Source organism: Rhineura floridana, chromosome 17, assembly GCF_030035675.1.
Source record: "Rhineura floridana isolate rRhiFlo1 chromosome 17, rRhiFlo1.hap2, whole genome shotgun sequence".
Lineage (NCBI taxonomy): Eukaryota > Metazoa > Chordata > Lepidosauria > Squamata > Rhineuridae > Rhineura > Rhineura floridana.
This window is the reverse complement of record NC_084496.1, coordinates 1,648,123-1,673,096: the sequence shown is the minus strand read 5'-3', so window position 1 is coordinate 1,673,096 and position 24,974 is coordinate 1,648,123. Positions and strand designations below refer to the sequence as shown.

The 24,974-nt window shown below is 48.9% G+C and overlaps 1 protein-coding gene across 2 annotated transcripts in view; it reads right to left on the bottom strand.

Moving 5' to 3' along the window:
* LOC133371997 (hexosaminidase D-like) overlaps positions 1–23,049 on the bottom strand; it is a 33,623-nt gene extending 10,574 nt beyond the window's left edge. The window contains exons 1-6 of one of the 2 annotated variants that reach the window (XM_061600134.1): positions 22,659–23,049; positions 6,609–6,705; positions 4,367–4,616; positions 2,830–2,939; positions 2,061–2,148; positions 300–464 (exon numbers count right to left, since the gene is read on the bottom strand). In XM_061600134.1, the coding sequence (XP_061456118.1) occupies positions 300–464; positions 2,061–2,148; positions 2,830–2,939; positions 4,367–4,616; positions 6,609–6,703 (708 nt within the window). In that variant the 5' untranslated portion in view covers positions 6,704–6,705; positions 22,659–23,049. The remainder of the gene's footprint in view (positions 1–299; positions 465–2,060; positions 2,149–2,829; positions 2,940–4,366; positions 4,617–6,608; positions 6,706–22,658) is intronic. The other variant, XM_061600133.1, reaches the window with a different exon arrangement.
* Between the last annotated feature and the right edge of the window lie 1,925 nt (positions 23,050–24,974).

Genomic DNA, 24,974 nt, shown 5'->3' with positions numbered 1-24,974 from the left:
AATCTCATGGCTTAAGCGTCCGTGGACTACACTTCATAAGATGGCCATCTTGAGTTGCAGGTGCTCATATACATGGATGTGGCAGAGGGTCTTGAACACAGTGAGGTCAGAAGGAAATTCAATGCAGGGAAGTACCAACAGTGATGCCAACGCCAGCATGTCTGGGTTATCAACAACTGTTTTTGTGAATTATTGAGGTTAATTAGGTACTTATCACAGAATGAGCTCTACCACTGAGCTGTAGTCTTTGCCTTGCTTCTCTAACCTCCCAGCCCCCTGGTCCAGCCCCAGTCATTCACCTCGTCAGCCCCGATGTGCACCCAATTGGCTCGGCGGTGCTTGTTCAAGACTTGGATCAGCACAGACTTCAAGAGGGCCAGAGTCTCTGGGACGTGCGGGTTGAAGCTGTTGGGGAAACGCTCCACCTCCCGCAGGTGCCGGTATTTGTCATGCTTCAGGATGAACTGCAGAAGAAGAGAGGCAGGAAAGCTGGATTGTAGGATGGGAAAAGCAGGGAGACCTGGCGTAGAGTGCACAGAAGGGCCCACAAAGGGTCATCTCTTCTGGCCTTGCAAGTGACTAGTCCACATTGAACCTTATAACCTGCCTGGGGCCAACAACTGATGTGAAGTCCTCTGTGGCAGTTCAGCAGACAGAAAGTAACAGAGTCTGTTTCTACATGACGAAAACTTTTATTTATTATTCATTTATTTCTTAGATTTACATCCCGCCCTTCCTCCCAGTAGGAGCCCAGAGTGACTGTTGTGCTGTGGGCATTTCTTACAGGCGAGCAGACAAGTGGCTTGAGTCTGATTTAGGGACACAGGAACCTGCCTTACTCAGAGTCGGGCTATTGGTCCATCTAGCTACGTATTGTCTACACTGACTGGCAGCAGCTCTCCAGCATTTCAGACAGGGGACACTCCCAACCCTACCTGGAGATGCCTGGGATTGAACCTGGGACCTTCTGCACGCAAAGCAAGTGCTCTACTCACTGAGCCAAGATGCTCAATTTAGCCAAGTTCACCCCTGCAATAGCAACCTGACACCCAGAAATTAAGCAGTCCATGCTGCTCCCTTTATTTTATCTCCATGCTAAAAACTTCAGTTAGTCTTTAATTCGTCTCTCTGAAAGATGCAGGACTAGCAAACAAAGCTGACCGTGACCCTAGCTGGGGCTGGCTTTGGGGAAGGGAAAAGGGCAGAGGCTGGAGGCTCTGCCTGCCCACCCAGGCCAGGGCAACTGGGTTCACGCTGAGCAGATCAGAACAAGTGTCAGTAGTCTGCTCAGTAAACAGCTGGAGCCCAGCTCTCTGGAGAGCAACCAGCTGAACCAGCTCTGCAGGCAGCATGCTTGCGCATAGAAGCGCCTTGCCCCCAGGGGATCCAGTGAAAGCCGGACACTCTGACCTGGCGTCCCTGAGCAAAGGCCAGGGCCTGCGCTCTGTTTGAGGGCGATGGGGGTAGCAGCAGACGATGATTCAAAATGCAAAAATACAAATGTACAATTTTAATATTACAGTTACAACCCACCCCCGATAATCTGGTATCCTCCGGATGTTTCGGACTACAGCGCCCACCAGTCCCAGTTGATGCTTACAAGTTAACGCCTTCATAGGATTGTTTTATTGCGCCTTTCTGTCACAGACATTGTTGGCGTCGTTGGTTTTTATACTTGAAAATGGCCTAGAAACTTATTTGGGCATTAAAAAAAATGAACTGCCTTCAAGTTGATTCTGATGTATGGCGACCCTATGAATAGGGCTTTCGTGGTAAGTGGTATTCAGAGGGGGTTTACCATTGCCTTCCTCTGAGGCTGAGAGGCAGTGACTGGCCCAGGGTCACCCAGTGAGCTTCATGGCTGTGTGGGGATTCGAACCCTGGTCTCTCAGGTCGTAGTCCAAAACTGTGACCACTACACCACACTGGCTCTCACTGGGCATTAAGCGGCATATAAATAAATATATGAAGTTAAATGTGTGGGTGTGGGTGATGCCAGATTCACCAAAAATGGCAACCAAACACGAGCGATGCCGGAACGAACCAGGGGGTTCTCTTACCTCCACATGTCCAAAGGTCTGCACTAAAGGGATGAGCTCCAGTTTGTTCAGCTCAGCCAGCTCCTGGATCTTATCAATATCTTCTTCGCTGCCAGGAGACAAGAGGACCAGTCAGCAGCACCAGTGGCCAGCAAACCAGGGACCCTGCAGAGCTGGCAGGTAAGGAGTGGGAAGGGAAGCTGTTTCCAATAAGGCCAAACCACAGAGCCAGCCCTACTATGAGGCAAGATAAGGCAGTGGCCGCAGGCAGCAGATCTGCAGCACCATTACAAGGAGGCAGAGTGAGAGGTGGCAAAAGCCGATTCTTCGAGGAGAATTCACTTCCCACATGAGCCGCACTGACATTTTCAAAGCATCTCTTCACGTGCCACAGAACCTGGTTCAGGCAGGAAATGTGGAGACCAGCCTGGCCTCCGAAAACCCTTTTGAAATGGATGAAGCCCCAACTCTGTCCTTGAGGAGGACCAGAGCTTGGCATTTATTTATTTAAAATATTTCTATCCCACCCTTCTACCCTACAAAAGGGCACTCAGGGTGGCTCACAATAAAAAAAACAAAAAAATTAAAGTGGATGAAAATACATAAAATACTGTTAAGAAATAAAGGGGAGCGATATTGAAAGGGACTAAAGAGGCAAAACTAAAAAGGAGGAGGGAATAAAGTCAGTTTCAGGCACTTCCTGCATAACCCTCTCCGCCAACCCACACAGACAGCAGGCCCAAATATTTCTGCCAATGGCGGCTGAGGCAGTCCCTCTCGCCTGTCTTACCTGTAAGCGTAGGGAGACTTGAGGATCTCTAGGTCTCCCTTGAAGGGAAACATGTCTTCGTACTCAACCAGGACCCCGTTGGCACCCAACTTGGAGAAAAGTGGGAAGACCTACAAGGAAGTGTGTGTGAAAGGTACAAGCCAGGAGGGCAGCAGTCAGGCAGGAGAACTGCCTTGTGGCAACGCACACTCTGACTGGCAGAATCAGCAGCGATGGCCACCAACTCGGATGGCTTTAAAAGACAAATTCATGGAGGATAAGGCTAGCAGTGTCTACTAGTCATGATGGCTGAACTCTGTCTCCAAGGTTTGAGGCAGTGTTATGTGCCGTCAAGTCGATTACAATTTATGGCGACTCTATGAATCAGCGACCTCCAACAGCATCTGTCATGAACCACCCTGTCCAGATCTTGTAAGTTCAGGTCTGTGGCTTCCTTGATGGAATCAACCCATCTCTTGTTTGGCCTTCCTCTTTTTCTACTCCCTTCTGTTTTCCCCAGCATTATGGTCTTTTCTAGTGAATCTTGTCTTCTCATTACAGTTGCTGGAAACTGCAGGAGAGAAGAGTGCTCTGTTGTGTTTGGGTCCTGCTTGCAGGCTTCCCTTTGGGGCATCTGCTTGCTGGCCACCGTGAGAACAAGATGCTGGACTAGATGGGCCACTGGCCGGATCCAGCAGCCTCTTGTCAGAACTGGCTCCAGAGAGGAGGTGGCAGCAATAGGGAAAGAAATCCATCCACTAATTGTCCCTTAGATCATTAGCTGTGGGGAAGCTGTGACCCTGTAGATCCTGTTGGACTACATCTCTCATCAGCCAGCACAGCTAATGTTTGGAGGGCCACCAGATCTTTACCTGAGGCTCATGGAAGGCTTTGCCAAGCTACGATAGTGGCGCTAGGTGCTTGACACCTGTCAAAGTTCAAAGGAGGTTGCTGTATCCACTGATCAGCAGGTCAGTAGTCACAGCAGCCTCCTCTGAAGTTGTGCTTTCAGTGCTAATCAGCTGACTATCCCTGGGATGGCGCCTTTCAAGAGGCTCCCTGGGACTGCCCATCAGCTACACACAGACCCCTTGAAGTCTCTGCAGAGGGGGAAATGCTCCTAAAAATGGAGCATTTTCCCCTCTGCAGAGAAAATGGTTTGTATTCAAAGTGCTTCCTCCAGTGCAGAGCTTGGAAAAGTTACTTTTTTTGAACTACAACTCCCATCAGCCCAAACCAGTGGCCATGCTGGCTGGGGCTGATGGGAGTTGTAGTTCAAAAAAGTAACTTTTCCAAGCTCTGCTCCAGCGCTTTGAATACAAACCACTTCTTCTGGAAGGGAAAAAATGTTCTGTTTATAACTTTCCAGATGAAGCAGTTTGCATTCAAAGTGCTGGAGGAAACATTTATCACCTGCTAACTTCTGTTGCTCAAGCTTTGGTAAAAAACAGTGACAGGGGTTAGTAAAAGAAAGTTGACAGCCTCCTCCTCCTCCTCCTCCCTTCCCCTCCCCCTTGTCAGGTTTTATGTGCCTGACTTGCAAGCTCTGCCTCCTCACCTGCTCCAGGTAGGATACTTTTGGAGCTGCCCCCTTGAGGTCCAGGTGAACCAGCCGCAACTGCGTGGAGCTGAAATCGTGGAGAGGCTTTTTCTTTGTGTCTTGTCTGGCGGCGGCGGCTGCAACTGCCACCACCTTGACATCCGAGAGATCCACGTTCCGGCCCTGAGGCTCTGCTGACTGCTTGAGATCGCTAGCCTTGCCCCAGAAACTATTGTCTCTGGTGGACTCATGTCGATTCAGCATGAAACTGCACGCGTGGAAAAGACAGCCAGCAAGGCAAAATGTTAAATGTGCACCAGCTACCAAATATGGAAGCCACAAATCTAGTCCCCCTGGCCCTTAATGTCTAGAGCACCCCTTCCCAACCTGGTGCTTTGGACTACAACTCCCATTGGACTCATCCAGCAGGACCATTTTGGACTATAACTTCCAAAGGAATGGAGGAGAAATCAATTCAGTTCTCATTTAAAGCTGAATCTATCAAATTTGCACGTTCCAAAACAATATGAGAACCAAAACAGGGACATCCTTCCAAATTCTTAGTTACCCGAATGTTGTGCCGAAGTTGTGCAACCAACCCATGTTTACAAAAATGAGTATATTAATGGAAAATGTGAATAAAAATGAATATATTAGTGAAAATAACATACCAAAATGCATTATAATAGAAGTTGCTTGCAAAAAGATGCACAATAGTCAAAACTGCATAAAAATGTGATTATTAGGAGCAATTTGCACTAAAATGCTGAAGAATTTTCATGTGGATTGGTTTTTTTAAAAATTTGCAAACCTCTGGAGAACCCGAGAGAACTGAACTTAAGATTGGGAAAATGAGGAACTGACAGAAGCACACCTGACAGATTCTTCCATCCCTAAACACTCATCAGCCCCAGATGGCACAACCATGTTGCTGGGCATTCTGGTCTGCAGTGTGTCTGTAAAAACACAATTAAAAATCATACAGACAGCACCTAGCACAGCCATTGCAATTGCTACATCAGGCAGAAAACCCATGATGTGGACTGCCAAGGCCATCCGCAATTTTCAAGTGGTCCGTGGAAGAAAACATTTGGGAACTGCTGTGCGCCTAACACCCTTTGTGGACTACTGTCCACTTCAAGAGCAGATGCATGAAGTGTCATGCTCAGTTGCAGGAATGTACATTTGCATGGGTGTGCATGCGTCTCAGAGTGAGCTGTGAATGGAGAGCGTCAGGAGGAAAGGAAATGCAAAAAAGGAGGGTGGTAATTAAGGAGCCATGAGAGTCTTTGTTGTTTTTAGACACAGCCTGAGAATGAATGTTGTGCTGTCTGGGAGGAACAGGGCTTCCTCTGGCCTGAGGCTAGACAGGGAGGCTGTTCTGGAAAACCTTCTTTTCAAAGAAAAACTTCAAAGTGGGGTTTAGAAAACTGAGTTTTTCTTTGGTGCTCTATGCCAGCTGTCCCCCACCCTCATGCCTTCCAGAGGTTTGGAGGCTACAGCTCCCATCAACCTCAGCACCCTACAAATAAATGCTGGTTAAACATATGAATAAATTATTCCTGCGGGCGTGCTGGTTGGGGCCGGTGGGGGTTATTTATCATGAATTTATTTATTCATTACATTTATATACCACTTTCCCCCCCTACAGAGCTCAAGATGGTATACATGGATCTCCTCTCACGATTTTATCTTAGCAACAACCCTGTGAGGTAGATTAGGCTGAGAGGCAGCGATTGGCCCAAGGTCACCCAGTGAGCTTCATGGCTGAGTGGGGATTCGAACCCGGGTCTCCCAGGTCATAACCTGACACTCAGTCCATTACACCACACTGACTAGTCCAAAATGGTCATGCTGGTTGGGAGCTGGTGGGAATTGCAGGCCAAAACACCTGGAGGGCTCTTGGTTGGGGACAGTTGCAGTAGGCAACTCCTGCCCTCTCAGAAAAGCTTTCCCACCCGGGCTGCAGAGAAAGAGTGAGAGCCAAATATTCAATTTCCACTGAGGGCTACAAAATACTTTTGAACTGGCCCCATTTCCAGGAGTCTGCGTCCCAGGGAAGGCTCTGCAGCACGGATAGGGGAATGTGTGGTCCACTCCCCAAATGTTGTTGGGCTCCAGCTGCCAGCAGCCAGCACAGCCAATGGTCAGAGACACTAGGCATTGGGAGTCCAGCAGCATCTACGGGGGGCCACAGGTTGCCCAGCTCAGCTCTGCAGGACAGCATGCCTCTCAAAGGCACGCCCAGCCCAGCACTCACCTGTCCCGGTAGAAAAACTTGATCGCTGCCAGCACTATGGTCAGAAGCACCACAAGGCGCAAGAGGTTCAGCTTCTGGGTCCGGTGGAGCGCCATCCCTGTGAGGGAGGAAAAGAAGCAGAGAGGGGCACATCACAGCTCTGTGAGACTCAACCTCTGCCCAGCCAAAGGCGGTCCCAATTTTAAGACTCTGGTCTCTGCAAAGAAAAAACACAGTAGGTGAAACATTTCCTTCTACACATGCTCTTTTCCCCAGGCCAAGCTGGACTTTGGCCCTATAAATCCTGCACACCAACACGCTCCTCAGTCAATATCAAAATACAATAAAACACATATTTAAAACAATTCAAACAGCATTAAAAATGGGCTTCCTTAAAAATTTTTTTAAAAAACGTTTATAACACATATTAAAACACATATTAAAATGTCTGGGAGAAGAGGAAGGTTTTAACCTGGCGCCGAAAAGATAGTAATGTTGGCGCCAGGCATACCTCATCAGTTGCCGTTTCTTTTGAAATGGTCTAACCAGGGAAGAAGAGAAACTGAAAACATGTTTTTGAGTTGGCACAAACAAGTGCGGAAGGATCTTGATTCAGAGCAAACTTTTAAAACGGCTCTCGCTCACTTCCCAGCAATTTCCCCCTGAAGTGTGTCCAGAGACCACCCTCCCCATGCAGGTTTCCCTGGGCTAAATTGCACACTGAAGGGACAAACCACTTTCCGTTTGCAAGGAATAGAAATGTTCAGACTGTGAAAGGATAGAATGTTGGGGAAGGCTCACACCTAAACTATGTTTCACACTTCCGTTTTGTTTTGAACTGTTTTTAATATTGAACTTTAAATTGTTGCAACCCACACCTGGGGACCATATGGTGAAGGGCAGGTAAGAAATTTGAATACATAATAATATTGCTGTTCCCAAGACAATGTAATAAAGGTTTGGTGAGCATCAAGAGTCCCCAACCTTTTCAGGGGACGTTTGGAAATCTAAGAGACTGTCATGGACACCACAAAATATTCCTTTCCCTGAAGAAAATCAGGTGATGATTGTAGCCACCTTTCCCCCACCAAAACAGGCAGCATCTCTCACCTACAAAAAAGAAATGATGTAGATGTCCTGCCTTCAAGTCCATTCCGACTTACGGCGACTCTATGAATAGGGTTTTCATGAGGCTGAGAGGCAGTGACTGGCCAAAAGTCACCCAGGGAGCTTCATGGCTATGTGGGGATTCGAACCCTGGTCTCCCAGGTCATAGTCCAACACCTAGGCTTAACCACTACACCACACTGGCTCCTACACCAGATAAAAGTACCCCTCAGAAACAGGCAATCCCGCTACCACACCACACAACAGCAAAAAAGACCAAAAAAAATTTTTTTTTAAAGTAAAAACTGGAAGAGGCAGAGGGCTTTGGGGGGACATTAAGGGGGTATCTGGGGAAGCTGTCATGCTCATGGGCACCACGCTGGGGACCCCAGGTACACACAGTAATGATCTATTTTCTGTGTCTATGCAAAAGCCATTTTATTTTTTTAAGTAATTAAGCCCCATCCACACTATACAATTAAAGCAGTATCATACCACTTTAAACAGTCATGGCTTCCCCAAAAGAATCCTGGGAACTGTAGTTTTTGAAGGGTGCTGAGAGTTGTTAGGAGACCCCCATTCCCCCCATAGAGTTACAGTTCTCAGTATTTATTTATTTATTTATTTATTTATTTATTTATTGTACTTTTAGACCGCCCTTCAGCGACAAGCTCTTAGGGTGGTGTACAACAGAATAAAACCACATTAAAATACAGGTGAATGAGGGTACAATACAACTATAAAAACATTTTAAAAGCAAGGTGAAGACAAAGATTAAAATAAGATTACAATTAAAATTAAAATTAAGATTAAAATGCCTGGGCAAAGAGGTAGGTCTTTGCCTGGTGCCGAAAAGATAACAAAGAAGGCGCCAGGCGTATCTCATCAGGAAGGGCGTTCCATAATTCGGGGGCCACCACTGAGAAGGCCCTAGATCTAGTTATTGCTCTCCGGGCCTCCCTATGAGTTGGAACCCGGAGAAGGGCCTTCAACGTTGAGCGTAGCGAACGGGTAGGTACATAGCGGGAGAGGCGTTCCACCAGGTATTGCGGTCCGATGCCGTTAAGGGCTTTATAGGTAAGAACCAACACTTTGAATTTGGCCCGGAAACATATTGGTAGCCAGTGCAGTTGGGCCAGGACAGGTGTTATATGGTCAGATTTTTTAGTCCAAGTAAGAACTCTGGCCGCAGCATTCTGCACCAGCTGAAGTTTCCGAACCGTCTTCAAAGGTAACCCAACGTAGAGTACATTACAGTAGTCCAATCTAGAGGTTACCAGAGCATGGATAACTGTGGCGAGGTTCTCCCTGTCCAGATAGGGTCGTAGTTGGGCTACCAGCCAAAGCTGGTAGAACACATTCCGTGCCACCGAGGCTACCTGAGCCTCCAGTGACAGGAGCAGATCTAATAAGACCCCCAAACTACGGACCTGCTCCTTTAGGGGGAGTGTAACCCCATCTAGGGTAGGTCGGACATCAACCATCTGGGCAGACAGCCCCCCCACCAACAGCATCACAGTCTTGTCAGGATTGAGTCTCAGTTTGTTAGCTCTCATCCAGTCCATTATCGCGGCCAGGCAGCGGTTTAGTACATTAACAGCCTCACCTGAAGAAGATGAAAAGGAGAAGTAGAGTTGCGTATCATCAGCATATTGCTGGAAACGCACTCCAAATCTCCTTATGACCTCACCCAGCAGCTTCATATAGATATTAAAGAGCATGGGGGACAGAACTGAACCCTGCGGGACCCCATATTGGAGTACCCAGGGACTCGAGCAATGCTCCCCAAGCACCACCTTCTGGAGACGATTCTCAAGGTAGGAGCAGAACCACTGCCAAGCAGTGCCCCCAACTCCCAACTCCACAAGCCTCTCCAGAAGGATACCATGGTCGATGGTATCAAAAGCCGCTGAGAGATCAAGGAGAATCAACAGAGTTACACTCCCTCTGTCTTTCTCCCGACAGAGGTCATCATACAGGGCGACCAGGGCTGTTTCTGTACCAAACCCCCGCGGAAAGCCCGATTGAAATGGATCTAGATAATCAGTTTCATCCAAGAGAGCCTGGAGCTGGCGAGAGACCACACGCTCTAGGACCTTACCCAGGAATGGAACATTTGCTACCGGTCTATAATTGTCAAGGTTATCAGGGTCCAAGGAGGGTTTTTTTAGGAGCGGTCTCACCACCGCCTGCTTCAGGCAGGGTGGTACCACTCCCTCTCGTAAAGAGGCATTAATCACCTCCTTGGCCCAGCCGGCTGTTCCATTCCTGCTAGCTTTTATTAGCCACGAGGGGCAAGGATCCAGAGCAGAAGTGGTCGCCCGCACCTGTCCAAGCACCTTGTCCACATCCTCGAGCTGTACCAACTGAAATTCATCCAATAAAACAGGTCAGTAACAAATTGAGACAGCCCCATGGCTGTCATGGAGGTCATGAAGTCCTGAGCCGCCCCAAACAAAGCGGTCTCGGCATGAATGTTGAGATCCCCCAATACCAAGAGCTTGGTTTAACAATCAATGGCATCTCCAGGTTGGGGTGTCCTGGTCCAAACTCGTGGCAAGCCACTGCCAGTCAGCGTAGACAGTACTGAGCTAGATGGACCTATCAGTCTGGTCAGTACAAGGCAGATTTCTGTGTTCCAATGCAGGACACGTGCTGTGCCACTGAGCTACGGCTGTCCCCTCTTTCTCCTGAGTTGAGCACCTCTGTAGGGAATCCGTGTCAGAAGAATGGCACAGACTCACCCCGGAAGGAAGATAGGAACCTACTAGCTTGTCTACTGGTAGATTTTGTCAAGGAGTTAAGGAACACAGGGCTGAATCCAGCTCACAGCAGACCCTTTGAAATCAATGGGCCTGAATTAGCCATGTCTATTGTTTACAACAGACTCCTAGGAGTAGAACAAACATGGATACACCCTGCATAACTCCAATAAAGAGAACCTTTTGAATACCTTCCTTGAGGAAACTAATGAATCAGTTACCAAACAGATGCCAAAATCTCCGAATGTTGTCTTATCTCTTAGATAAACTATGTTTAGTTAAACTATGGAATTTGCTCCCACAAGATGCAGTAATGGCCACCAGCTTGGACGGCTTTAAAAGAAGATTAGACAAATTCATGGAGGACAGGGCTATCAATGGCTACTAGCCGTGATGGCTGTGCTCTGCCACCCTAGTCAGAGGCAGCATGCTTCTGAAAACCAGTTGCCGGAAGCCTCAGGAGGGGAGAGTGTTCTTGCACTCGGGTCCTGCTTGCGGGCTTCCCCCAGGCACCTGGTTGGCCACTGTGAGAACAGGATGCTGGACTAGATGGGCCACTGGCCTGATCCAGCAGGCTCTTCTTATGTTCTTATGATATGCTAGCTATTAATAGTTGTTAGGTATTAATAAGACAAATAATTGGGTGTTAGAACAAATTAAACCAGTTCTGTCACTAGAAGCTAAAATGATGAAACGGAGGTTATCATACTTTGGACACTTAATGAGAAGACCTGATTCAACAGAAAAGACAATAATGCTGGGGAAAACAGAAGGGAGTAGAAAAAGAGGAAGGCCAAACAAGAGATGGATTGATTCCATAAAGGAAGCCACAGACCTGGACTTACAAGATCTGAACAGGGTGGTTCATGACAGATGTTATTGGAGGTCTCTGATTTATAAGGTCGCCATAAGCTGTTTAAAAAATGTTTTTAACATTGTTTTGTTTTAATGTATTTTAAGGTCTGTTTTTATGGTGTTTTAAAGTGTTTTTAGCGCTTCTGTTTGCTGCTTGGGCTCCTGCTGGGAGGAAGGGCGGGATATAAATAAAATAATAAATAAATAAATAAAGTAAGTCGTAATCAACTTGAAGGCACATAACAACAACAACAACAAGGTATTAATAACTGGTTCTACTGAGGCTGATTTAGTACTTTATATCTTGTATTTTGCTTATTTGGTCAGTGGACTGTAATAAACGATTGGATGATTGACTGACAGATCTTTGGGTGATTTCCAGGAGATCTGCAAGGATTTCTATTTTGATGGCAACAACAAGATGACTTTTCCCACCTATATTTGCTTGCTGAAATGAAGGAAGCCAGCCGGGAGTGGGAGGATTTCCATGTGAAAGGACTGTGAGCTCAGTTCAGTTTCTGGTTCTGAAAACAAATTCCAAAGCTCAAAAAATGCTCAGAGGCCCATTGTCCTTCAATGCCAGCTGCACATCTTGTGCACTGGGCTCTGCTCCGTAGATCTTGGGGTTCTAGTGGGGGAAAAAAGAAGATCCTAAAAGCTTGAACCTAGGAAGCCGCCGCCGTACACTGAATCAGACCATTGGTCTATCTAGTATAGTATAGTCTACTCTGACTGGCAAAGCTGTCCAGGATCCTTAGACCAAGAGAGTGGGAGGGGGACTCTTACTGTCTTGCTGATTGGAAATGCCACGGGTTGAACGTGAAACTTTCTTGATGCAAAGCCTGTGTCCTCTGCCTGAGCTGTGGACCATTGTCCAAGTAGCCAGTACACATGAAGGCATCCCAGGCTTGCTTGGTGAAGTGTGTGTGTGTGTGCTCATCATACCTACCCAAAACAATGTGACTGTTGTTTCAGTCTTCAGAGAGTTGAGCTTACCTGCTCAGTCCCAGCTGGTCCAACAGGAAGAACTAGTGTGACAGTCTTGCTAGTCTTGGGACCGGCTTTCTAAATAGGGGACGGCAGCTATGCCTCACTGGAGCAGCCCTACCCCACCTGAGAGCCAAAAGGGGTCAGACATCTCTAGGAAAAGTGGGGAGGGGAGAGATCAGGAGCAGAATGCACCAGACAAGCTTTTGATCTTTATTTATTTATTAGGTAGAATTGTCAAAGTTTTCATATATATATATATATAAGTGGTCTGTTAACAGACTGGTAGTTGAAAGAATAAAGGAGCTTAAGGTTTATCACTACCAAGAGGTAACAATGCCATACAAAACTGAAGCAGCCAAGCAGCCGGCCTGAATTGACTTGAAGGCAGTCCATTTCATTTTTCCCAAGGCTATTATCAGTGGCCACTAGCCACAATGGCTGTTTGCTGCCTCCAGTATCGGAGGTGGTATGTATCCGATGACTGGTTTTCAGAATCGCAAGTGGGGAGGAGTCCTGCGACTGTGCTCAGGTCCTACTCCTGGGCCTTTCTCTTTGGGGCATCTGGCTGGCCACTGTGAGAACAGGAGGCTGGACTGGAGGGCCCCCCTTTGGCCTGAGCCAGCAGCCAGGCTCTTTTGATATGATCTCCAAACCACTCTGCAGGTAGCTCTTTGCCCAGGGTTGGGGGGCAAGGTGACCAGCCTATGAAATAGCTAGGGGCAACTGGCCTAACTCCACAGAGACATGCAGGGCAGAGGATTCATTTACTTGGAACGTGCAAGGTATTTCAAGACTTCACATTTCTATGTATACCACCCGTGAATCCCTTTGTAAACCGACCGGAGGGCTTCAGCTATGGGGCGGTATATAAATGTAATAAATAAATAGATTTTTGGGTGAAGGGTGGCTGATACTTTCCTTAAACAAACCAATAACACTCTGGTTGGCAGGGAAAGCTGCAATTTGCTTAAGGGAGCGGTTTCCTCGACACCAGGCGATTGTGATTTGTGGCAAAAGTAATCGTGATCTGTTGCATTCAGCAGCCATTTAGAGCCTTTCTTGCCTTTATCACTGCTTTGCACGCTCTTTGGCTGAGTTCCTGCTCAGATTAAGCCCTCTGATTTCTACTTCAAGGAACAGAAAATACTAGTGATCGACCCCTTCCACACCTCTCAAAGCAGAAAATGGGCAGTAAAGCACACAAACGTTTCCTGCAAGGAAGAATGAAGAGGGTGGAGTGCCAGAGTTTCTGCCCTCCGGGGACAATGCTCTGTGTGGCATCTCCATGGCACTGCATTAGCTAATTATTAGTGTGGGGAACAAGGAAGGTCTACTAGAGTTTTGGCACAGTTCAGCATGGAGAAGGGCGGAGGGTTTCCTGGGAGGGACTTGCAATTTGAGGGTTGGGCTTTGTGCAGCAGCAGGAGGAATGCACAAAGAAAGATGCATCCTAAGAAAAGCGTTGGGACTGCTTTGATGGATCAGTCCAGTTTCTGACAGCAGCCACCTTTCGGGGCTGATACCTCCAGGAAGTTCACAGGGAGGGCACGAAGGACTTGGCCCAGCATCTGCTATTTAGAGGTACACTGAGCAACTTTTCAGCCAGAGGGCCACATGCTCTTCTGAACAGCCTTCTGGGGCCACATGCCAGTGGTGGGTGGGGCCAGATGCAAAAGTGGGTGGAGCATCTGGTGTAAATTTTACGTTTGTACAGTGGGCAAGTTTCCATGCGCGTGCGCGTGCGCACACGCACCATCCTCCATCGAGGCAAGCAAGAGCCCCGATCAGAGTTCAATGACACAATTCAAAAACAGCACCAGGGAGGGGTGTGGCTTGGGGAGAGTTCAGAGGGCCAGGCAGAGAAGCCTGGAGGGCCACACTTGGCTCCTAGGCCTGAGGTTTCCCACCCGTCTTCAAACCCTTAAAATACAACAAGAAGAAATCATCACCACCTCTTGCAAAGAAGTCAACCGTGCCCTGAAAAACACTTCCTTGTGCCAGTTCTGAACTGAATGCAAGCCACTGTCTTTCCATTCCTTATATTACATCCATAAGCATCTAGCAGGTGTGGATAAGAAACCACCGTTCAGGCCAGGAAGGTTTGCGCCAACTCCACCATTATCACACAAATTTCCAGCTCACAATAAATAAGAAAATAAAGCAGCAACTGAGTTTTTCAGGTGACCACCTCTGCTTCAGGGCAGGAAACCTTGTCGCTCAAAGGATCTGCATGCTCTTTGAGAGATGGGGCAGGGAGGGCATTTCAGAGGTCAAGCTCAGCAAACAGGTTTTTCTGCAAGCTCTGATATGGATCTACAGCTCCTTGTCCAAAGGAATCCCCATTCATTGCAAGATTTGGGTGTCTCCAGATGCAGGCCTTATATTTCAGATTTCTCTTTCTCTGTACATTTGACACATTACCTTGTGGGGTACACATTCCTGTCCCCTGCCATGCATATTTATTGCTATTTTGCCCAGCTGCTGTCTACACTAGTGGGTGGAGTTTAAAGGAACACACCGTCAGGCATCCTGCACACCTTAACAACAACAGCCCACGAAATGCACAAGAGCAAATCTTACCTCAGCCTTAGACACCATGTTTTGCAATAGAAAAAGAAAAATGAGGATTGTGCTTTGCTTGAGGAGAGCACTCAGAATCCATTTCCTTTTTGTATTTTTAATACTGGAGTCTTGCAGAAGAGCGATACCAACAGTGCAAACCTAAGTATGCCTGCTAAGAAGTAAGTCCTACTGAATTCAGTGGGGCATACTCCCAGGTAAGTGCGGACTGTAGACACTTGCGATGAAGAGGTCTTGTGAAAGACTCCCAACAGTATCCACACCATACATTTAATGTACATTTAATGCACATGGCTGCTGCCTGTCAGAGTGGACAATACTGATCTAGATGGACCCCAATGGTCTGATTCTATGTGAAACAACTGCCTAGGTTCCTGTGTTGTGAAGATGGACACAAACAGGTGAGGTGAGGAGAGAAACAGAGGCACCTGCTGGGCATGGGAGAAGGAATGTTTGCATAGCCTTGCAGCGGCATGGAGGGTGTTACGCAGTCTTGGCAAAGGCATTCTGTTGCCCAGCAAGGCAAGGGATGGCATGGCGTCCAGCCCCGCATTCTAGGTACAGAAGAGCAGGCCTCCACAGACAGTGCCGGTGCCAGGCTATTTTGCACCTTAGGCAAGGCTAACTACTTGCACTCCCCCGAAAAAAATTGCTAACTTCAATTTTCAAAAACAGATGTCTTGTAGAAAAAATGAAAAGCACAAAACTTGAAACTGCTAAATTTATTTTAAATTGCAAGAATAAGTAATACAACAATCCTTGATCATCTCAAATACAAAAGAAAATGTATTAGCACACAAACCATTTTGAATAATCTTGTGAATTGTGATGTTAAAATTTAAGTCTCTTAAAAGTTTCAATTTCAGGTACATCAAAACCTAATCTGTAGAAAACTGTGCCCCTCAAAGGTCAGTACTGTGCCCCTCTGAGGTCTGCGCCCTCGGCGGCTGCCTAGTTGGCCTAAGGACAACACTAGCCCTGTCCACAGAGGGACGAGGGGACAGTTGCCCCCCCCCGAGCCATAATCTCCAGATTCCCAGTTTTCATTAACAACAAAAAAGCAAGTCCCTAGCATTTGTAGAACCCAGTGAGGAATGATGGCAGGTAGGCATGGAACACGCAGACCCAAGCTACTCAGTCACCAGATCTCCTAGGAAAGGTAGACCTCTGACACTAGATATATTTGTTTTATTTGGAGAATTTACTTTGTGTCTGTCTCTCCTGAACAGATCCCTACAGAAGGGTTGAGCTCAGAGGCTTCTGCTGTCAGCCCTTAAGGGCCCTGAGTGGCTACTGGCTTTCTGATTCTCAGAGGAAAAGGGGCCGCTCCTTCCTGTCCTTGCAGAGTTTGATGCAGCTGAGATAAGGAAGGGGCCGTAACTCAGTGGCAGCAGAGCCCCTACCTTGCATGCAGAAGGTCCCAAGTTCGATGGCGTCTCCGGGTAGGGCTGGGAAAGACCCGTGCCTGAAACACTGGAAAGCTGCTGCCAGTCAGTGTAGGCAATACTGAGCTAGAGGGTCTGCTTCCGGATAAGGCAGCTTCCTCTGTCCCTATACAGAAGATGGCCACATGCACCAACACTGCTCAAGCGACAGCATCCTGTGCCGTCCCCGAGGGGGGCAGCCTAGCACCAGGCTGTTGCTCCCCACCTGACAGCCTCTGCTGTGGGAGGCGCCTGTCCCATTTGGCTAATGGCAGAGCCAGCCCTGCTGGGCCATCCTTAGAGATCTCACCTTGCAGCAAAGGCTAAAGGGAAAGAGGTGGAACAGCCCCTCTCCCTCTGAAAAGAGAAAAGGCAGCCGGCAGCTATCCAGATCTGCTTCTAGCACCGACCAGGACAGACAGTCCCTCCAAATGGGGCAGAGGAAGAGGACAAAAGAGAAAGGAAAACATGACAGTCCTGTTATGGCACAGTGGGGAGAAGAGCCTGGCTGGGAGTCCACAGCCTGTGAGTTCAAATCCCCGCTTGTGTCTCCTGGCGTCAAGGGCCAGCTAAAGATCACCCCCACAGGGAGTGGCTCAGGGCTACGTGCCCTGCCACCTGGGCAGCCGTGGGCAAGCTGCATCGTCCCAAGGAGCCCAGTTGCCCCCCAGCTGCCAGTTGCGGACAGGAAAGGGGCTGGCTTGTGCAGCTGTGGCAAGCTGGGCAGACCCTAGCCAGCTGGGGAGGACTAGCCTCAGAAGGAGGCAATGGGAACCCCCCCCCGAAGACTGCTTACCATGAAAACCCATAGCCATAAGACGGGATCGACCTGAAGGCAGTCCATTCCCCATTTTCTGTTAGCCCAGCTGGAGGCTAATTTTAGACAATTGCCACCTTTGCTCATGGAAAAACTACAAGCCCGTGCCCGCCCCCTTTCTACCGTAGGCCCTTAAGGGACCAGAGCAGGTACTGGCTTTCAGATCCTCAGGGACCGCTCCTTCCCGGTCCCTGCAGCGTTTGGTGCAGCCCGAGATCTTTTTGCACCCAGAATGGGCTGAGCTAATGCAGGGGCTGCAGCTCTGGGGCAGAGCATCTGCCTTGCATGCAGAAGGCCCAGGTTCAATCCCTGGCAGCATCTCCAGGCAATGCTGGGAGAGATTCCCTGTCTGAAAACCTGGAGAGCTGCTGCCAGTCAGTGTAAACAATACTGAGCTAGATGGACCAATGGCCTGACTCAGTATAAGGCAGCTTCTGGTGTTCTTAAGGCAGCAGAGTATTACTAGAATCAAAGAAGGTGTTGCACAGACATGTGGCACAATCCGAAGCATGTTTATTCAGAAGTAAGCAAGTCCCAGTGAACTTAGAGAGGGGCTTCCTGCTGAGTAAGCATGCTTAGGGCTGCAGGTCTGTAGTGCATACCATAATTTTAGGGTTATTGTTATAAGAAGAACCTGGTGGATCAGGCCAAAGAGGGCCCATCTAGCCCAGCCTCCTGTCCTCACAGTGGCCAGCCAGATGTCCCAAAGGGAAGCCCACAAGCAGGACCTGAGTGCAAGAGCACGCCACCCTCTTGTGTTTACCACTCAATGGTACTCAAGGACACGCTGCCTCCAACAATGGAGATAGATTATTATTTATTTCATTTATGAATCGCTTTCCATGAGGCATCCTGAAGCAATTTACAATGCTGACGAAAGTTAAAGAGGAAAGCACAAAAGCAGGACTACAGCTGAACGTCAAGAAGACTAAAATAATGACAACGGAAGAGTTATGTAACTTTAAAGTTGACAATGGGGACATTGAACTTGTCAGGGATTATCAATACCTCGGCACAGTCATTAACCAAAATGGAGACAATAGCCAAGAAATCAGAAGAAGGCTAGGACTGGGGAGGGCAGCTATGAGAGAACTAGAAAAGGTCCTCAAATGCAAAGATGTATCACTGAACACTAAAGTCAGGATCATTCAGACCATGGCATTTCCGATCTCTATGTATGGATGTGAAAGTTGGACAGTGAAAAAAGTGGGTAAGAGAAAAATCAACTCCTTTGAAATGTGGTGTTGGAGGAGAGCTTTGCGCATATCATGGACTGTGAAAAAGACAAATAATTGGGTGCTAGAACAAATTAAACCAGAACTATCACTAGAAGTTAAAATGATGAAATGGAGGTTATCCTACTTTGGACACATGAGAAGACATGATTCACTAGAAAAGACAGTAATACTGGGGAAAACAGAAGGGAGCAGAAAAAGAGGAAGGCCAAACAAGAGATGGATTGATTCCATAAAGGAAGCCACAGACCTGATCTTCCAAGATCTGAACAGGGTGGTTCATGACAGGTGCTATTGGAGGTCACTGATTCAGAGGGTCACCAGAAGTGAAAATTGACTTGAAGGCACATAACAACAAAGAAAATCAAGATGGATGCTCTAGGAAGAGGTTGTCAGGAGGGGCACTTATTCCGCACACATAACATGCCTAGTTTGTTTCCTGTTAAACAACAGCCAAGAGTGGGAGTGGTGGGTAGGTGAAAACAGTGGTGTACAGAAAGAGGAGGTTACCCTTTCCCCACCAGTATGAAGATTAGACTAAAAGAACTGCTAATGGTTCTCTGAAAGGATGGCCCACTGTGAAAGAGTGTCAGCGAGTGCAGAGGCGGCATTTCTTAGCACTGCAACTCCCATCAGCCCCCAGCCAGCACCGTACTTTTGAACTATAACTCCCACTAGTTCACAGCAAAGAACATCTGGAGGGCACCAGGTTTGGGAAGGCTGCTCTCTGCAAATGCACCAAACAAAACACCCCCATGCATCAAATATTAGAAGAAGATTTATAGTCACACCCTTGAAGCTTGCCTGGAAAGGCTGCCCAGCTGATTAAATCCTCACTTTTTAGCCATTGCAGGAACTCCAATTCAAGAAAGGGATGCGCCGTGTGGTCAGATTAGACTCTGTGTTTGTAGTAAGTAATCAGGAATGTTTTATGGAAGGACTGCAGCTCAGTGGTCGAACAACAGCTTTGCATGCAGAAGGTCCCAGGTTCAAACCTGGCATTTCCAGGTACGGCTGGGAGAGACTCCTGTCTGAAACTCCAGGTAGCAGCTGCCAGTCAGAACAGACAATATTGAACTAAAATGAGCCAACAGTCTGACTGGGTATAAGGGCGTTTCCTATGTTAAATTTAATAAAATTCCTTCCTCTTTCAACAAGCCTTTTAAGTAAAGACCTTATCCCGGTCTGCATCTGTGTTGGAATTGCTTTTTAATATGTTTTTAAACCTTTTTTAAAAAAAAGGAAAACGTTTTTAAAGCTTTTTTTTAAAAAAAAAACATGTTTTTAAAGCTTTTTAAAAATGTTTTTAAAGTTGTTTTGTTTTAATATATTTTAAAGTCTGTTTTTATGATGTTTTAAAGTGTTTTTAGTGCTTTTATTTGCTGCTCTGGGCTCCTGCTGGGAGGAAGGGCAGGATATAAATCTAATACTTACTTACTTACTTACTTATGAAAGAAAGGCTATGTCCCTATGCAAGGTGTGTGTGTGTGTACAGTATGTGTATATGTATATATATATATATATATACATATACACATACACACACACACACACTGCCTTCAAGCTGATTCCAACTTAGGGTTTTCATGAGGCTGAGAGGCAGTGACTGGCCCAAGGTCACCCAGTGAGCTTCATGGCTGTGTGGGGATTCGAACCCTGGTCTCCCAGGTTGTCCAACATCTTAACCACTACACCACACTGAAAGAAAGAAAGAAAGAAAGAAAGAAAGAAAGAAAGAAAGAAAGAAAGAAAGAAAGAAAGAAAGAAAGAAAGAAAGAAAGAAAGAAAGAAAGAAAGAAAGGAAAGGCTATGTCCCTATGTAAAGCAGCCTTCCCAAACCTGGTGCCCTCTAGATGTTTTGGCCTATATATCCCATCGCTGGCTGGAGCCAATGGAAGTCAAAGCATCTGAAGGGCACCAGATTGTGTAGAGCTGTTTTAAAGAATCACAGGAAAAGAAGATTTGCGTCATCTTTCAGGGGACATGCCAGAAAGCCCTTCCAAAATTTGACAGCAAAGCTGTGGCCCGTCCAAAGGGAAGCTGGATGAGGCCAGGAGGCATTTTAGCAAGGACACAAGAAGGTTAGTGTGACATACTTAAAGGACTTGGGTCCATGAGACACGATTGCATAAAGGCTGCGCATGTTGATTTATATGTGTGGTGCAGTGGCTAGCATGTCAGATTGGAACCTGGGGGACCAGGATTCAAATCCGTGCTCGGCCATGAAGCTCACTGGGTGACCTTGGGCCAGTCACTGTTTCTCAGCCTAACCTACCTCACACGGTTGTTGTGAGGATAAAATTGGGAGTGGAAGCCATGTCTGAATGCCACCGTGAGTTCCTTGAGGAAAGGTGGGAGAGAACGGTAATAAACAAATGAATAATATGGATAGGTACCTCTGGGCAAATGAAAAGGGAGAGTGGCTGGGGTCCCACCTGCCCTGTAGGTTGCATTGCGCCTTGCCACCCTATAACCCAAGTTTCAAAAAAAGATTTTAAAAAGGGAGGAAAAGAAGCAAGAGATGGAGGAGGGCTGGGTCAACCCCTCGCTGTTTGAGACCTTTATCCCAGTCTGCATCTGTGTACTGGAATTGTTTTTAAGCACCTTGGACAGCTCTTTGAAAGCTCACCCTAAAACCCGGAGTGGACGCCACTGCCCTACTGACACCACTAGAGGCTACAAAAGATTTAGGAGCCAGTCCAAGCTTAGGAAAGAGAACAGCAAATGCAAAAGCTTCCAAATTGTGTCTATTCTAGCAAGAAGCACTTTGGATGGCCACAGATGGAGCCTGCTTGGAGCACAGCTGCGCTTCCCCTCTCCATGGGTCCGGCTGCTGCTCCGGAGGGAGAGAGGTTGCCATGACGGGGCTGCAGTTTCATCAGAAGCCAGACAGACATGCTTGCATGGCCAGCAGGCCTCATCCTCAGGCTATTCCCCACATTACATTGGAACTGTGTGTGTGTGGGGGGGAGAGTTGCCAGTCTGCAATCTGCATCCTTTTCCATGATCCCCCACACCTAGGATTCAGCGTAACTAAGCCTTAAGAGGGGGCCTTTGCCATCCTTGCAGGGAGCCCACCCAAAATCACTCTACAGGCAGCTTGGAACAACCTCACAAGGTCAGTAAACAGGGCGACTGAAGAACAGATTAATAATTAAAACTCTCTCTCCACAAACAGCCTGTCTCTTGAGCTTTCACCCGCTTCCAAGAAACTCAAGACAGACCCAACAGTTTCCTATACAAAATAATGTTTGTGTGTGATAATCTATCTATAGACATATGCATGCAATATAAGGCACCTTATTCTCCTAGGATGCATCACAGGAAGGTCTACAAACACCCACTCCACAATAAACCCATTTTAGGGACAGCTCCCCAACCCAGAAGGCAGAACAGTCCAGTGAGTTTAGATGAGCCTCTAAGGTGCCAACATCTGTTTTGCCATGTGGAGGCTGGAAGTTTAATAATAATAATAATAATAATAAACAAAAACAAAAAACACCCTGTTTCCTCTTCCAAGGTGGTTGGGGATGTGGGTAGGGGGGAGGGCTGTGCTCAGTGGCAGATTTCTGCTTTGCACCAGGAAGTTCAATCCCCAAGATCAGCATCTCCAGGTTGGGCTGGGAGAGACTTCCCAAGAAGAGCCGCTGCTGCCAGTCAGAGTAGACAATACCAAACAGACTCGGTATAAGGCAGCTTCCAAAGCTGTGGATGCGGGGGGGGGGGGATGCAGATCCAGTGACAGAGCAGGTGTACCACCGACAGTCTCTGCATGAGTGCCAGGCAAAATGGGCACCAGGGGAAACCGGTTTTCAGGGCCCTCAAAGCAACAAGGGGCAGCTTGGACCCCAGAGCCGCCAAGACCCCCTCACTCCTCCAGCCTCCGCCCCCCCCGGGTCCATTGTGCGGCATCCCTCCGCCTGGCGTTGGGCAAATCGGTGCTTCCCCCGGCTGCGACTCACTCCCGCCCCCCGACCTGGCCGAGGATTCCCCGTCCTCCCCCCAGCGCCCACAGAGAACTCTTGCCAGCTCCCCTCCCCCCTCCCCCCGAAGGCTCCCGGCCACCTCGCTGGGCACCCCCGGCGCTCTCCTTCACGCCACCTGCAAGGCCTCGACACAGCCAGTGCCAGTCCCCGCCGCCCGCCCGGCACTCGGAGGAGATTCTTCCAAAACGCCCCGAGAGGGGGCCCCTCTTCTGGGGGGGAGACCCCCTCCGCAGCCATCGCCGCGCCGCGCCGCCCCCCTTGCAATGGCACCCAGGAGCTGCACCACTCCCCCCCCACCGGTAGCCCGGGAGGTACCTGCCGCTCCTCGCTCTTGGCTCCTGGCCGGTCCCGCGCCGCAGCAGCGCCGAGGCCCCCACCTGCTTCTCCGGCCGGCCCAGGTGAGCGCAGCCGCCGCCGCGGGAGCCGCTCCGGCATCGCCCAGCCCTGCAGCGGGAGCCGGCGGGGGGCGGAGCGGCCGGGAGACGCCCCCGCCTCGCCCCTCCCAGACAGCAGCGGGAGGGGGCCGCTGCCGCCCGGAGGCGCCCCCCCCAGGCCAGCTGCGAGCGCCCTGTGGCGCCTGCCTGGGCAGCCGGCTCAGGCGAGAGAGAAAACGGAGGGAGAGGGAGGTAACAGGATCAGGGCAGGGAGGAGAGTGGTCCCCCGTCCCACCCCAAATGATTAGCTGTGCCCTCCCGATGTTTCGGGGCTACAACTCTGATGGGAGCGGCAGTCCAAACCCATCTAGAGGGCACTTGCTTGTGGGGGGAGGGCGGGGGTGTAGGCAGACCCCTGGCGTTTTGGGGGAGCCGGGTCCCACCAGGGCCCCTCTTGTCTCCAGCGTCCTACGAGCCAATTAGCATGAAAGGGGAGCAGGTTAGCCACTGAGAAGAGTCCCCCGAGTATCGACGGCAAGCCAGCCTTTATTAGTTCCAAAAGCCAAGAGAAGCTGTGAAGAGGGAGTACTTAACAACAACAACAATAATGTTAGTGCAGCAGGACAGGGAATCCTGAGGATAGCATCCCATCGACATCATCAAGCAGTGAGTTAGCAGCAGGACATAAATGCATAGACACTGAATTCAGTCAGTCAAGCAACATCTCTGACAGTGAGAAGGGACAGTCAAATGGGGACAGTGAGAGAGAAGCAGAAAGCAGTATTCAGGCCCGGCCAGATTATTCTGTAATCTTTGTGGTGGGGGGCATAGACCTGGCACTTGCGAATTAGCCACTACAGGCCACTACAGGGCGGGGTGGAGAGAATCTTGCAATGGTGCCTGCTCCCAATCGCAGCTTGCCTTTTAATCACTTTATTCTTGCAGGCAATTCCTCCAAGGAGCACCACATGACACAGGTCTCTCCTGCCCCCTGTCCCATTTTGTGCTCACAACAACCTTATGAGGTAGGTTAGGCTGAGAGACCCAAGGCTGCCTAAGTGTATGGAGGCATCACATCTCTGGGGCTTTTGAAATATCATCATATTAACATGAACAACTGACAGAAAATCCATTTTGGCATGTAGATGTTATGTTTGTTTAATTTTAATACATTTATATCTCACTTTTCCTCCACAGGCCAAAAGGTGGCACACAGAGCTCTTTCCCCATTCCTCGTTTTGCCCTTGCAACAACCCTGTCATCTGAAAGAGGTTGACTGGGCCAGGGACTCCCGGTCAACTTCATGGCCGGACAGGAATTTGAACCCTGGTCGCCCAGGTCCCAGTCCAACACTCCAACCAGTGCACTGCAGTGGCTCTCAGCCCTACTGCCTGAGGCTGCTAGGAGCTGCAGTCCAAAGCATCTGGAAGGCACCAGGCTGGCGAAGGCTGTAGCACACACTTGCCTGCTCCTTGGGGCAGGGAACTGACTTTTCCAGGTCTTGCAGCTCTGTGAAGCACCTCCTTAAGGGCACAGGCCTCCCAGCGCCTAGACTTTCTCTCTCTCTACCCCCCCCAACTCTACTTTTGGCCACCTCTAATCTGGCTTTGACCCCTCTGCAGTTGAACTGGAGCCCAGGGAGCCTGGAGAAGTTCCCTGCCCCCAGTAACACCCAGTTTTCTGTGCCAGATCCTCTCAACCCCCCTTGGCCTCCCAATACAGTTAAATCTCCCCATTTTGCCCTGGGCTGCCGGGACTCTTGCCTTGGCTGGTGCCCTCCCGGCCTTGGCTGTTCTGCCTCTGTGCTCCTGCTTGCTTGCTCTGGGTTGACATCCCTTGGGGATCTCTTTGTGTCAGACTTTGGTCCACCTAGCTCAGTGTTGTTTACAATGACTGGCAGGGGCTCTCCTGGGTTTCAGGCAGGGGTCTCTCCCAGGCCTACCTGGAGATGTTGTTGGGGATTAAACCGGGGACCTTCTGCGTGCAAACCAGCTGCTCTGCCGCTAAGTCACGATGGCCATCTGGCTGCCGCCTCCTTCTCCTCTTTTCACCCCGGCCCTCCTCTCCCTGGACTCGCCCCACAGCCACGGTTGACAAGGTCAGCGTCCACCTGCCCTGTTGAATTGAACAGATGCCCCTCTCACCTTGACCTTTGGCTCCTTTCTGGTCCCCATAATTAGCCTGCTGCCGAGTCGTGCTGCTTGTCCCTTCACAACGTTTGCAAAACAAAAACAAAAAAAAGGGCCTTCCTCACTGG